Raw genomic sequence first — 13,812 nt, 5'->3', positions numbered from 1 at the left:
AACAACTCAACAACAAAAATAGTGGCTTCTCTCATTACTTCCACACCTATGGGCATCTTCCAAGACTCAAGCCTCCAAGGCACTGTGGCATGGTGAGTAATATGCAAGACTTGGGGTCAAGAAGACCTTGATTAAGACATCGAAGACATTTACTAGCCATGTAACCTCAGGCAAGTCACTTAATCTAGGCCTCAGTCTCCTCATCTGTCCAAATAGGGGATCTCACCCATTGACCTCTAGAGTCTCTTTCACATCTAGAGATATAATGTTATGGACTTCCCTCTCCTCTGTCTGTGGTCCATTCCTCTGATGCATCAAATTATTTTTAATGTCTTGCTAAACTTCTTTTTTTACATCACTCTCACTTTCCAATTGATACGTCAAATTTAGCACCATTATTTCCCTTCCTCATCTTTTCTACCAGCCCATAATCTATTCCCTTATGACTCATTCTCAGAATTGTAATAATGACAATAATAACACTAACACTTATATAGTGCTTTAAGGTTTGCAAAGTGCTTGACCTGTTACCTCATTTGATCTTCACAACAGTCTCATGAAGTAAATACTACTAATTATCCCCATTTTACCAACAAGGAAACTGAGGCAGAGTAGATCACAAAGCTAGTAGTTTAAGGTAAGGTTAAAATCAAGGCTTTAATGAATCCCTCACTGATATATCTTAGTCCTCCATAATTCACCCCCACTACACCCAGAACCCCCAGGGAATTCCCTCTGCATTTCTGGAAATGTCTATCCCATGTCATCACATGTTTGGAGATCTCTGTTGCCTTAGCATTATTTTCCAACTGTTTCATACATGGATGCTCCATCTCACCAGCTCCAATACGAACTCCATGCAGATGAAGGGAGCCATATCTCTGCATCTCCGTCTCTGATCTTCATCCTCCTTCTCCAGTGTAAAATAGACTTCAGAAAACACTCTGAGAGGATGCTCCCTGCCCTCCCCCCCCCCCCCCACCAAGGCCTCTTGGTTTTCTCCTCCAAAGACCATCCTATATCACGGCTTTCCAATATTTGAAGAGCGACCAAGTGGAAAAAATGACCAAGCAACAAGTGAAAATTGTAAAGACACAACTTTGAGTGGAATATGACTAAATACTTCCTGACTATTAGAACTGTCCAAAGGTTGAATGGACTGCCTCCAAAAGTGGAGAGTCTCTATTTACTGAGAGAGAGGCAGGGGAAAGTCTTTCACCAGAGGATAAATGGCCACTTGTCACTGAACAGCAGCTCTATTCAAGCACAGGTGAACTATGTGCCTTCTGGGGGTCCTTTCCAGCTCTGAGATTCTATAACTCAATGAGATTTGCTCCATTACTTGTCCCTGGAACCCCTCCTCTGAAGGGATGAGAACTGAGGGTTAGGGTGGCCAGGGCAGTTTTATAACCCTAGCCAGGGAACCTTCACGGTGCTGTGGAAAGAAGACTGTTCTTAGAATCAAAAGACAAAGGCTCAAGGTGAGGCTCTGCAATGGCCAGGTGTGTGGCCTTGGGCAAGTCATTTTAACTCCCCAGACCTCAGTCTTCTTATCTGTAAAGTGAAAAAGCTGTTCCAGATGATCACTATGCTGGATTGTCATGAGATAGAAAATAGGAATGGGAATCATATAAGCTTCGGTCAACATGACCTGGTGACCCAGGAGTTGGGCTACAAGCAGTACCCAAGATAGAATTTGGCATACAGTAGGTGCTTAAAAAACATTTGATGGATTGTAGAACTAAAGGATGGGAGAGGTAAAGGCACAAAGCCAAGAAGGAAAGGGAGAAGAGAGGGTGATAGCGTCTAAGCTGGCAGCGACCTCCAAGATGAGATCATAGTATCACAGAATATCAGAACCAGAAGGAATCTTGACTTCCTCCTCTTATGGGGTCCCAGGATTTATAGCTAGAAATACTTAGGGTTAAGAATGAAATCAGGACTAGAAACAGTTAAGAATTAGTCCATCTCCTTCATTCCACAGAGGAGGAACCTGAAACCCAAGGAGTGCAAAGTAACATGCTCAAGGTCATACAAGGAATCAAAATGGCAACTCAAGTCTTGAAATCAGGTCTCTTGATCCCAGATGTAGCATTCTTTTCTAACTTATCAAATTTGCTTCAAGAGTTACTCATTTTATACTTTATCATGATGGGTCAGTTCTCCCTGTCTTGAAACTAGGACCATGATTCAGCCCTGGGATGATGATTTATCTGTGCTCCCCCAATGTTAGCACTGACTCTAAGCTCATCCCCTACCTCTCAGAACACCAGGGAACAAGTAAGCAGTCTGCAGGAAGATTTTTCCAATGGTCTGATAAGGGAGAAAAAGGACAAGGAGGAATGAGAGGAGAGCCTTAGCCCTCCTAGTGCCAAGAGAGGGAGGAAGGGAGATGTTAGGGGGAAGCCAGGGGCTCCAGGAACCTTAGCCCCAGGGGAGGGAAGAAGGGAGAAGGAAGGAGCAGAGAAGGCATAGGGGGCTCTACAAGCTTTACATTTGGATGATAAGACCTCAGGGGCCCAGGAAACCCCAGCTCTTGTGAACTCCACCTTTTAATGAGTGCAGGGCATCATATACTATAAGAATTAAACTGAACAAGGAATCAGGGGAACTAGTCACCCAAATTCTGCTTAGAGATACCAGCAAATGAACGGAGGAAAGGAAAACAATTACAACTTGTCTTGGCTGCTATAAAGCTAATCCTAATTACAGTCATTTATCAGGACTGCTCCGTATTTAGGGCTAATTGCCACATACACAATAACTCAGGCATAGCATTAATATGCATCAGATTAATTCCATTTTATTTGATTCCAACACTGAGTGATCTCTAGCCACTCAGTCTGGGGTGAGATCTCAGACACTAGAAGGAACATTACTGATGATATCCATCATGTGTTCACAGAGATCTCCTCTTCTGAGGGGGGCAGGCCTGGCTCTGCATCCCATCTGTCCCCTGCAGTGCCATGTTAGGGCCTGCAGGAAAAATAGAGGGAGGTAGCAAGAGCTAGAACCAAAGCTATGGTGTCCTAAGACCAAGAGGACCCCATATTTTAGCATGGAATATGAGAGAATGGCAGGAGAAAGCAGCTACGTGGTGCTGAGGATAGAAGACCAGGTTTGCAATCAGGAAGACTCATCTTACTGAATTCAAAATTAGTGTTAGACATTTACTAGCTGGGCAAGTTACTTAACCATGTTTGCCTCTGTTTCCCCATCTGTAAAATGAGCCAGAGAAGGAAAAGCCAAACCACTCCAGTACCTTTGCCAAGAAAATCCCGAATGGGGTCACAAAGAGTTGCACATAACTAAAAAATAACAACAAATAAGAAGATGGAAGAGTGAAGAGCTTAGAAGCTTTATATCTGCCCAGTACAGGGCACTGGACAAGCACAACCATCCATCAACGCACTGTCCTGCCTCTATAGATAGTGACTTCCCCACAATAGGGTGTTCAAGGATGATGCCTGTCTATGATGCCAAAGAGGGGATTCTGGAAGTTGGTAGGCTGGTCTAAATGAAACTTAGAGTATTTCATTCGGAAGAGACCTCAAGGACCATCTGGTCTAAATCTCTTCATTTTAGAGAAGAGAACACATCTCCAGAGCAGACAAGGGATTTTCCCAAGTTCATACAAACATATTAGTAGCAACATTTGAACTCAAGCTGAGGTCCTCCAAGGCTCTTTTCATTGCACCACACTGCCTAAAAAGGAAGCAGGGAGGCATCCTAGGGAAAGAGCATCAGATTTTAGGTCAGATTGTAGGCTCTGCTAGTTGTGTGACCTAAGGGAAATCATTCAGTTTTTCTGAACCTCAGTCTTCTCATCTCTAAAATGAGATATTTGGACTACAGATTTCTAAGATCTCTTCTAGTTCCAGATGTAGGATTCTCTGAGATGAGGCAGCCGGCGCACTGCCCCTCCACGGTACTCAGTCACCAGCTTCCTGCCCAGATCTTCCTTCTTAATACTCCCTGTGATCCAGGGATCCTCTCATCCCCCTGCAGACTAGATACTGCAGACTGCTGAGCTCTCCTCCACCCCAACAATCCCCCACAGTCTGGTAGAGGGGAGGAAGGGACGAAGAATCAGGTACCAAAACTTGAGGAAGACAAACGCCACCGGTGAGGGGAGAGATGGAGAGAGCAGAACCGAAACCTGGTCTTCCTAGAACATTCTCTGTGGGGCCTCCTGATTGCGGTCACAGATGTATAGCTGCTGTTTCTTAACTCAAATGTAGGACTTTACATTTATTCTTATTAGATTTTTTCTTACTAGATTCAGCCATTGGCCCCAGCCCAACAGTATTCTGACATCCACAAATTGCATAAGTAGGCCATCTATGCCTTCATCTGAGCCATTAATAAATATGTCACATTGCAGAGCTGTAAAGACAGTCCTACAGCCCACCAGAGGTCTCTCATCAGATTATATCCATCTACTATTTACCATACTTTGAATTTGGTTGTTCAATTAATCCCAAATTCACCTAAACACATCATAATCTAGTCCATATCCCCCCATCTTGTCCATGAGAATATTGGAAGAAATGTTAATATTCCTACCCAGCCCATGAAAAAATAAGGTCCTAGAGGAGTCAGGAGGTAAAATGAAAAGTCTTCAAGGTTTTCTCCCAGACACCATGTCAAAAAAGCCATAGATCATAGCAGCAACAGAGGCCTGCCCCAACCTCCCACTTTTCTCCTAAATGCCTGTTTCTGTACAGCAATGCTCAGAAAGAGGGTACCTTCTCAAGCTGGTGAATACCTTCCTCTACACAGCAGATGGAAGCAAGAGTACGTAACGTCTGGGGATACAGGCACCGGAAACAGTCCTGCCGGCAGATCTTGAAGAGGGCCACGACACCCCCCTCCTGCAATGAGATGGGAAGGGGAGAGACCCAGTTAGCACAGGAGGTTTCATATTCATGGTACACACACACACACACACACACACACACACACACACACACGCACGCACACACACACACACGCTAGCAAACAACTCCAGGTGTGTAAGGTACCTTCTGGCTGTAAATCCTCTGAGAAAGGAAGTAACTGTCCAAGGACACACAGAGATTAAATAGTAGAGTCAGACTCTGTAACTCCAAACCCTGCTTTCTTTCTACTGTGCAATCTTATGCTCTAGAAGGCACAGTAAAGTGAAGGATGGAAGCCAGGCAAGGCAACCTTCACAAAACACACTGGGGATAAACAACACAGAATATGTCAAATCAATATTTCTCAGACAAATATTGATATGTGGGAAGAAAGACAAGGAGACAGATAAAGCCATTCTGTTGGAGAGGGGATCACGTGGGATGTCATAGTCAAGGTAAGTCATCATCTGGTAGTTTCCTATTCTGACTAATTACGCCTGCTAACTAGGTACTAAGTTTAGTTGTATCTATGCTGCTAAAGGAACCTCAAGTATTGTCAGCACCCTTTATATGTTATCACCCTGACACAAAGCTCTTATGACCCAACCTTAGTTATGGCATCGGTGGAGAAGGCTGAGGGTCAGCCATTAAAATGTTGGTGGAGGAGAAAGAAACATTTCATGGTCAGCATGGTAGACATAATGGCAGCGTCCCAAGAAATAAGATCATCTTCTATAATTGATCAAACGACACGATATTCATAAATAGTTCCTGGAACACAGTAAGCACTTAATAAATGTTTGTTTCTTTCTCTCTCTCCTCTTGTCACAAATATATACATTATAATTAAAATCTTAATAGACTTGGGTCATATATGGCAATATTTCCCAGGACTAAACAAAACTCATGGTTCACACCAGTTACAACATCCAAGTCAGAAAGACAGAGTGTGCAGAGAGAGCCCTGGACTGTGATTTAGTTGACCTGAGGGGACAAGTCTTGGCTCCACTGCTATATGACCTTGGCACATCATTTCCTCTGTCCTTCAGCTGACTCTGAGGTAAGAGATGAGGGTTAGATGAGAAGGACTCCAAGTGCTCATCCAGTTTTGATAATCTACGATGAAATTTAGACTTCAAAGGAGCAGCAAAGGTTAAGGAAGGCATTGCCTTCTCTCCCCTCCAATCCTTAAAACAGGCTTAGCCAGGTTCTCTTAGCCAGATCACTGCTGAGAGACTTTGACCCACAATCATACAACCTATAAAACAGACTGTTTTATAGGCAAAGCAATGAACAGCAGCTCCTCCATATCTTAGAGCTGCCAAGCCTGATTATAGCCCAGGGAGTCAGGATCATAAATCATCATAACTCCCTGTCAGCTTCTCCCTATTTCTGCCTGGAGTTCCAGAGTAAGAGTGGAGATATGAGGGGTACAAAGATGTGTTTTCAAGGGATCTCCAGCCTAACCCAGCCCAATCTGACTCAGCCCACCTGAATTTCACTCTAGCTCAGGGAGAACAGAAAAGGTAACTGATGAACCCTTAGACAGCAAGAAAAAGCCAGGGAGGCATCATGATGTAGCAGAAATGGACAAGGTCTAGGAGTGAGAAGAGTTGGGCTTCACTCTGTTCTGAAGCTAATCATGCTTGTGGACTCAGCCAAGTTCTTTCCACTCTCTTTGATCTTTTGCAAGATAAGGGGGCTCTTTAAGGTACTGAAGATGTAGAGATGAAACAGAGCTTACAGATCACTTCCTTCAACCACCTCATGTTTTTTTTTTTTAGAGAAATAGCTGAGACTGAGAGACCCTAGGTCACACAGAAAGTAGGGAGCAGAGCCAGAATTTGAGCCTAGCTCTTGACTCCAAACTAGCCCTCTTTGGTTCTACAAGTCTACAATTCTCTGAGTCTAATAATTATAACAAATGGCATTTCTCAAAGGTTTCCAAAATGGTTCCCTCACAACAACTCTGTGAGATAGGAAATGCAAGTATTATTAGTCTTCTTTTATAGAAGAGAGAAACAAGGCTTAGATGGGGCAAGTGATTTGTCCAAGACTATGTAGCTCTCAAGCATTTAGCACCATGATTTGAACTCATGTCTTCAGGCACCAATTTCAGCCCTTTTTTATGCTATGCCAAACTGCCTTTCAAGCAATGCCAACCCCTCAGCTTGATCTCCTTCCAAACCTTCTTACACCATTGGCTTCAAGGTTCCTTGAAGCTTCCTTGACTGGGCCTAGAATAGACTTCAGATGAGACCATCAGATCAGAATCAGTTTCCTAGATGAGACCATCCAACCTCTCACCACCTCACATGGAGTCCCCCATCCTTATTCCCTGCAATAGGAATCCAGGGAGGTCTCCTGACTTTCATTCCTTTCCATCATGCCATACTTCCATTATCCAAAGGCACAAATGTTCAATGTTCTCTTCCTGCTTCAGAAGATAACTACAATTATCTTCTAAAAATCCATTACCTGTCCACCTCGTTGACCAAGACCAGACAGGCCAATGTGTGGGTACTCCAAGAAAACTCAATTATTAACTTAATTATTAACCTTTTGTCAAGGCCCACCTAGAATAGGGATAGTGACCAATCCCAGACTTCACAGGCAGCTGACTGACATAGTAGAGAGACTGCTGGGCTGGGAATGAGGATGCCTGCTTGCCTTAGTTTCACCTTCTGTAAAATGGGCATAATAACAACACTTACCTTACAATATTGTTGCGAGAATTCAAAGAGATAATATTTAAAAAGCACTTAGCATAGTTAGTACTGTATAAATGCTAACTCTTATTGTTGGTGGTGATGATGGCAGTGGTAGTGGTGTTAAATGCTGGGTCAGGAGTCTCAGGAAGACCTGAGTTCAAATCCAGACTCAGACACTTACTAGTTGTATGACCTTGGAGAAGTTATTTAACCTCACTTGGCCTCAGTTTCCTCATCTATAAAATTGGGATAATAATAGCACCTCCCTTCCAGGGTTGTTGTGAGCACCAAATGAAATTTATAAAGCATTTTTGCACAGTGATTGGCACACAGTAAGCACTTAATAAATCCTTGTTCCCTTCTCTCTCTTCCCTACATGTGGGATCCATAACAAAATGCAGGCTCATTAAATACTTAAGTAGGCATAATGTACCATGGGAAAGGTATGATGGCTTCTATGAAGGGAAAGTGAATCTCACTAATAATACCAGAGCTCTTTAAGGAGACAAATGAACCAACAGACAGATTTTGCTTTCACTGAGTCACAGCAATATTCCCCAGAAGGTGAATTCCAGAGAAATGGTTTTGTCATTGGTAGAGAGCTGCTTAATACTGGGGAAGGTTTTGGTTCTGGTTGGTAAGATTCTGGATAAAGAAGTACCAATAGCAAGGGTCCTCCAGGATTGGGACTGTTACTAGTCTTAGGCACCATTTTTCCAAAGGGATCTGTAAGAGTCAGAGCCCAAGAAGGACAAGTTTGGTGCTGACCCTGACACCATTTCAGGGAACAAAATACTGAGCCCATGGAGAGAAAGCACAGGGGAAAACCATGTAAATTTGATATAAAAGTGGCAGGCTGACTTCAGTGTAAGCAACCACCAAGGCACACTCTTAGAGTAAAATAACCTGATTTTTCCATTTATGCCACAAACTCTGAGTTATGAAAAAGGAAACACATCTTAGGGTAAAGATGGCAGCACGATAGGATCCAAATAAAATCAGCTCTTTCTAGGCTGCTAGGTGGCACAGTGGATAGAGGGTTGGATTTTGGAGACTTCTTGTTATCACAACTCTTCGTGATTCCCTTTGAGATTTTCTTGGCAAAGATCCTGGCATAGTTTGTTATTTCTTCTCCAGCTCATTTTACAGATGAGAAAACTGAGATAAACATAATTAAGTGATTTGTCCAGCATCATACAGCTAGTAAGTACCTGAGGCCAGATTTGAACTCATGAAGATGAGTCTCCCTGAATTTCAAGCCCAGCACTCTATCCACTGATCCACCTAGCTTCCCACAACTGTCCCTACCCCCAATTCATCTCTTAGTGCTGTAGTCGTAGGCTTCCTCCTGAGCTGCAGGCATCCTAAAGGAGATTTCTTGCTGCTGCTTCTCCTTCCTTCCTTGACTGGGTTTCTCTCCCATCTTCCCTTCCAACATTATATCTTCCCTTAGACTATGAATGAGGTCACTTTCCTCTGTTTCGACCCAAGTAACTGAGGAACCGTCTGGGAAAAGAAGGGCCTTGCCAACCACCTTTCTGATCATTAACTCTGATGTTCTGAGGCATCCCTGGTGGGGGTGGGGGGGCTTCTTGAGCCTATGGCATGTGGTTGGGATAATTGTAAAGTTGAAGACAGCTGGAACACCCTCTCTGAAAGCCCTGTGCTACTGGGATGACAGGAAGGTTCAAAGAGAGGGTAATTAGTGTCACCTACCTAGGTTTCTTGGTTAAGCAATTGGATCAGTTAGTTAAGGAATAGGAGAGAAGGGGAGGAAAGAAGATTCAAGGGCAAAGGAAACATGATAGGGCTTGTTCTGTTTTCTAGAGGTCAGGGAAAGAAGGGGATGACCAGCAGCGTGGGAGGAGGCTGTAAGAAGCATTAGAGCAGCCAAAACTGTGGGGAAATCAAATTACTTAGGACAGAAGTGCTCCCTAATTGGCATAAGGTCACACTGGTCACACTCTGACCTTAGCAAGAGAAAATCTCCCCACAGAATATTGGAATCAGATCCTATGAAGCCCAAGGTACCAATTAAATAATAAAATGATTCATTTTCTAGAAGGAAGGGCTAGTTATGATGTAATGGGAAGGAAAATAGTGAATTTTAATCTGAGGACCCAAACTCTGTTTCTGGTCCTGTCACACACTATGTGACTTTGGGAAAGTTCCCTGACCGCTTTGTGCCTCAGTTTCCCCTACTATAACATGAGGGAATTGTATAGCTCTTTAAAGTCCCCTTCAGTTTTATATATGTCAATCAACCATTTAATGAGCCTTTATTAAACACCTACTGTATGCCAGCAACTGTGACAGATGCTGAGGATACAATTACGAAGAACAAAACTATCCCTACTCACAAGAAGTTTACATTCTAATGTGGGAGACAACATATGCATATATAAATGCATACAGTATAAATATAAAATGAATATATACATATATATATGAGGTAGTTAAATATAAGGCAGTTTGGAAGAGAGGGCACTAGTTGGTGAGTACATCAGGGAAGTCTGTGTGCAAAAGATGGTGCTTCAGTTTCATCTTAAAGGAAAAGAGGTAAAAAGGGATGGCATTCCTGGTGTAGGGTACAGCCAATGAGAAGGCACAGAGATGGAGTGTTTGTGCACAGAGAAAAGGTCTCCATGTGTGAGAGAAGGATCTTTAACTGTCCAATGATCCTGGAAAGATAGGTTTGAGCTAGGTCATGAAGGGCTTCGAACACTAAGCAGAGTTCATCTTTTCTTTTGCTTTGGTTTGGCTTTTAATACTAAAGGAAATAAGGAATTGATGGAATAGCAGAGTCAGATGGTCAGATTTGTACTTGAAGAAAATTACTTTGGCAGCCATATGTAGGGTTGATGGTAGAGTTGTGAGTCCTGAGACACAAAAACCAGTTAGGAGTCCATTTTAATAGACCAGGAAAGAGATGATAAAGACCTGAACTAAGATGGTGACTGTGTAAGTGGAGAGAAGGGTCAGATGTAAGAAATGTTGTGGAGGTTAAAATAGAAAGATCTGGTAATAAATTAGATATTTGGGGCAAGGGAGAATGAGCAGAGCCAAAGACAACACCATTTTGTAAATCTGGGAGACTGGAAAAATGGTGGAGCCATCAATAGGAAAAGAGAAGTTTGGAAGAGGGGATGAGGAAGGAAACTGAGACTGGAAAGATCCTACCTTACCCAGGCCCAGGACCGGAATTCAGGTCTACTGACTTCAAGTTCACTTAGAATCTATCACATCAGGCTGGGTGCTCTCTTCAATTATTTTCCACAGAAGCCACTGCAACAAACTATCAGAGATAAATGACGGAAAGGGATTGGCCACTAGAGGCTCTGAAGGAAAACAATTATTTGTGTACCACCCCAAGATACCTAAGCATGCTCTTTTACTCTTTCCTGTTAAGAGACAAATGGGATAGATTTCTGGTCTGAGTCCATTGACCCTAGTCCCAAATAACTAAAATTCTGAGGACTGTACCTCATATAGAGTAGGTACCAAATAAACAGGGATCTCTTACCAACTGTAGACTCCTCGAGGGAAGGAACAATGCTATTTTTCATCTGTTTATTCCCAGTAAGGAGAAAAGAAACCTAAACGTAATGGGTGCTTAAATAAATAGCTGTTGCCCATTCCCCAACTGATTAAATGGTCAAAAGATATGAAGTCAGTTTTCAGATGAAATGATCAAAGCTATCTATAGTCAAATAAAAATGCTCTAAATCACTATCGACTACAGAAATTTAAATTAGAACAACTATGAGCTACCACCCTACATGTGTTAGATTGGTTAATATGACAGAAAAGGAAAATGACATATACTGGAAGGGATGTGGGAAAATTGAGACATTAATGCACTGTTGGTGAAGTTGTATACTGATTCAACTATTCTGTAGAACAATCTGGAACTATGCCCAAAAGGTTATGAAGACATGCATAACCTTTGACCAAACAATACCACTACTAACTGTGTACCCCAAAGATTAAAAAAAAAGGAAAAGGACTTATTTGTGCAAAATTATTTGAAGAAGCTCTTTTAATGCTCGCAAAGAAATGGAAATTGAGGGGATGCCCATCAATTGGGGAATGACTGAGCAAGCTATATATGATTGTGATGGAATACTATTGTGATATAAGAAATGACAAATAGGATGCCCTCAGAAAAACCTGGAAAAACTTACATGAGCTGATGCAAAGTGTAATGAGTAGAGCCAGGAGAACAGCAATATTATAAGATGATCAGCTGTGAATGACTTAGCTATTCTCAGCAATACAATGATGCAAGACAATTCTGAAGGACTCATGACAAAAAATGCTATCCACCTCCAGAGAAAGAACTATTGAAGCCTGAATACAGATCAAAGCATATCTTTTCTTTACCTTCTTTGTTTTTCTTTGGATTATTTCCTATGCTTTCTTTCACAATATGACTAACATGTTAATATGTTTTACATGAATGTACATGTATAACTATATCAAATGACTTACCTTCTCAATAAGGGAAGGAAAAAGGGGAGAGAGGGAGGTAGAGAATTTGGAAAACCTTTAAAAGAAGGTTTAAAATTGTTTTTACATGTAATTAAGGAAAATAAAATATTTTTTTTAAAAAAATGCATAGCTGTTGAATTGAACTGAATGTTTGTTGATCTGCTGACAGAAAGACGAGCAGAGAGAAAGAGAACTCCTATGCCCTTAACTCTGTATGAGGAGGAAGTCAGGTGAGACATTTAACATCTCTCATTCTCCCCTAACAACTCCCTTCCATCTTCCTTCTTGACTTTCCAGGTATTTCTGAGCCAGCTAATGAGCCAATATAGAAACTACTCTACAGAAAAAATTCAGGTACAAGAATGGAAGTAGTTTGCCATGCCCAAAGTGAGCCCAGGGACAGAAGCAAGGAGAAAAGATGATTTCTGAGTCCCTTCCAGCCAACCTTATCTGTAAGGAGTGCCTGACTGGCTATTTATCACCTTCTTTCAAAAAAAGATAATATATTTGGGATAGATAATGAACCAAGCTTTGCCAAGGTTCAGAAGGCATAGACATCATTCATGTGAGAGCATCTCTTTGGCTCAGGAGCTGCTTAGCCCAGCATAATAAAAGCTAAGTGTTGGAATGAACTTGGCATTGGATTCCAATTACATTCTTCACCAAGATGATCAGAAATGATCTTGCCACTAGCATTTCCAGCTACTACATTCCTTATGACATCTCTGTGCCCCTAAGTCCAAGGGGGGTTGGCCTTAGGACAACTCCCCACTCCTTGAAACAAAGAACTGCAGTCCAAGAGTGACAGCACCTCTTCCCCCGGGCAAGGTCCCGCTCAGTTAAAATCAAGGATCTTCCTGTCTCCAACATGGAGGAGGGTGGGGAAGGGGACAGGGTGTTACTAAGTAAAGACAGTCACATAGGAATGGGGCTGGGAATTTCCCTGAAACAGCAGAATACAACCCTTGGCAATGGCACATTTAATTATATAGAAAGCTCGCTCCAGGCCCAGAGTCAAATGATATGAGTTACTTAGCCGAAGTCAAGATGAGCTGACATGAACATGGGAAGGGGCCTTCTCTAGGGCTTGTATGCCAGCAACAGATGGGAGGTAGGAGAAGGGAGGAAGAATTCTATGGAAACCCAAGAGAAGAATGAACCAGAAGAATCTCAACCGTACTTAGGAAGGGGTAGAGTTTACAGGCTTCCAAACCCTAGGGAGGCCACATAATACAGTGGAGAAAATCCTGGATAGGGATTCTGTTTGTAGTGTTTATGCCACTTACTAGCTGTGTTTTCTTGAAGTGGTCATTTCATCAGCAAGCAGTCTGAGTGCGACGAAAAGTAATTCATAAAAATAATGACTTTCCTTTACTTAGGTGATGATGGGCAGGTCATAGAACCTCTCTTGGCTTCAGTTTCCTCATTTATAAAATGAAGGTCTGACCTAGATGGCCTCTGAGACCTCTTCCAGTTTTAAGCCTATGGCCTCTCTTGTTCTCATTTTCCTTATCTGTAAAGTAGGAATAGCATTACTCCTGCTACAATTTCACAGGGTTCAAATGAAAGTGCTTCGTAAACTGTAGTTGTTATAGAATATTGTTATAATCTGACCACTCCTTCTGTGTCTCCTTTGCTAGCTCTTCAACCACATCATGCCCACTAACCATAGAGGTCCCTCATAATACATGAGGCTATTTGGTCCTAACATTTATAACCCTTATTTATAC

General features: G+C 42.3%; 1 protein-coding gene across 3 annotated transcripts in view; it reads right to left on the bottom strand.

Moving 5' to 3' along the window:
• The window catches only part of INSC (INSC spindle orientation adaptor protein), a 161,413-nt gene that overhangs the window by 53,538 nt on the left and 94,063 nt on the right, over nucleotides 1–13,812 (bottom strand). For all 3 annotated transcript variants that reach the window (XM_072619554.1, XM_072619553.1, XM_072619555.1), the window contains one exon: nucleotides 4,749–4,874. In XM_072619554.1, the coding sequence (XP_072475655.1) occupies nucleotides 4,749–4,874 (126 nt within the window). The remainder of the gene's footprint in view (nucleotides 1–4,748; nucleotides 4,875–13,812) is intronic.

The sequence above is a fragment of the Notamacropus eugenii genome, chromosome 6 (genome assembly GCF_028372415.1).
Source record: "Notamacropus eugenii isolate mMacEug1 chromosome 6, mMacEug1.pri_v2, whole genome shotgun sequence".
Lineage (NCBI taxonomy): Eukaryota > Metazoa > Chordata > Mammalia > Diprotodontia > Macropodidae > Notamacropus > Notamacropus eugenii.
Note: the sequence above shows the minus strand (reverse complement) of the source record. Positions and strands in the feature narration are given on the sequence as shown.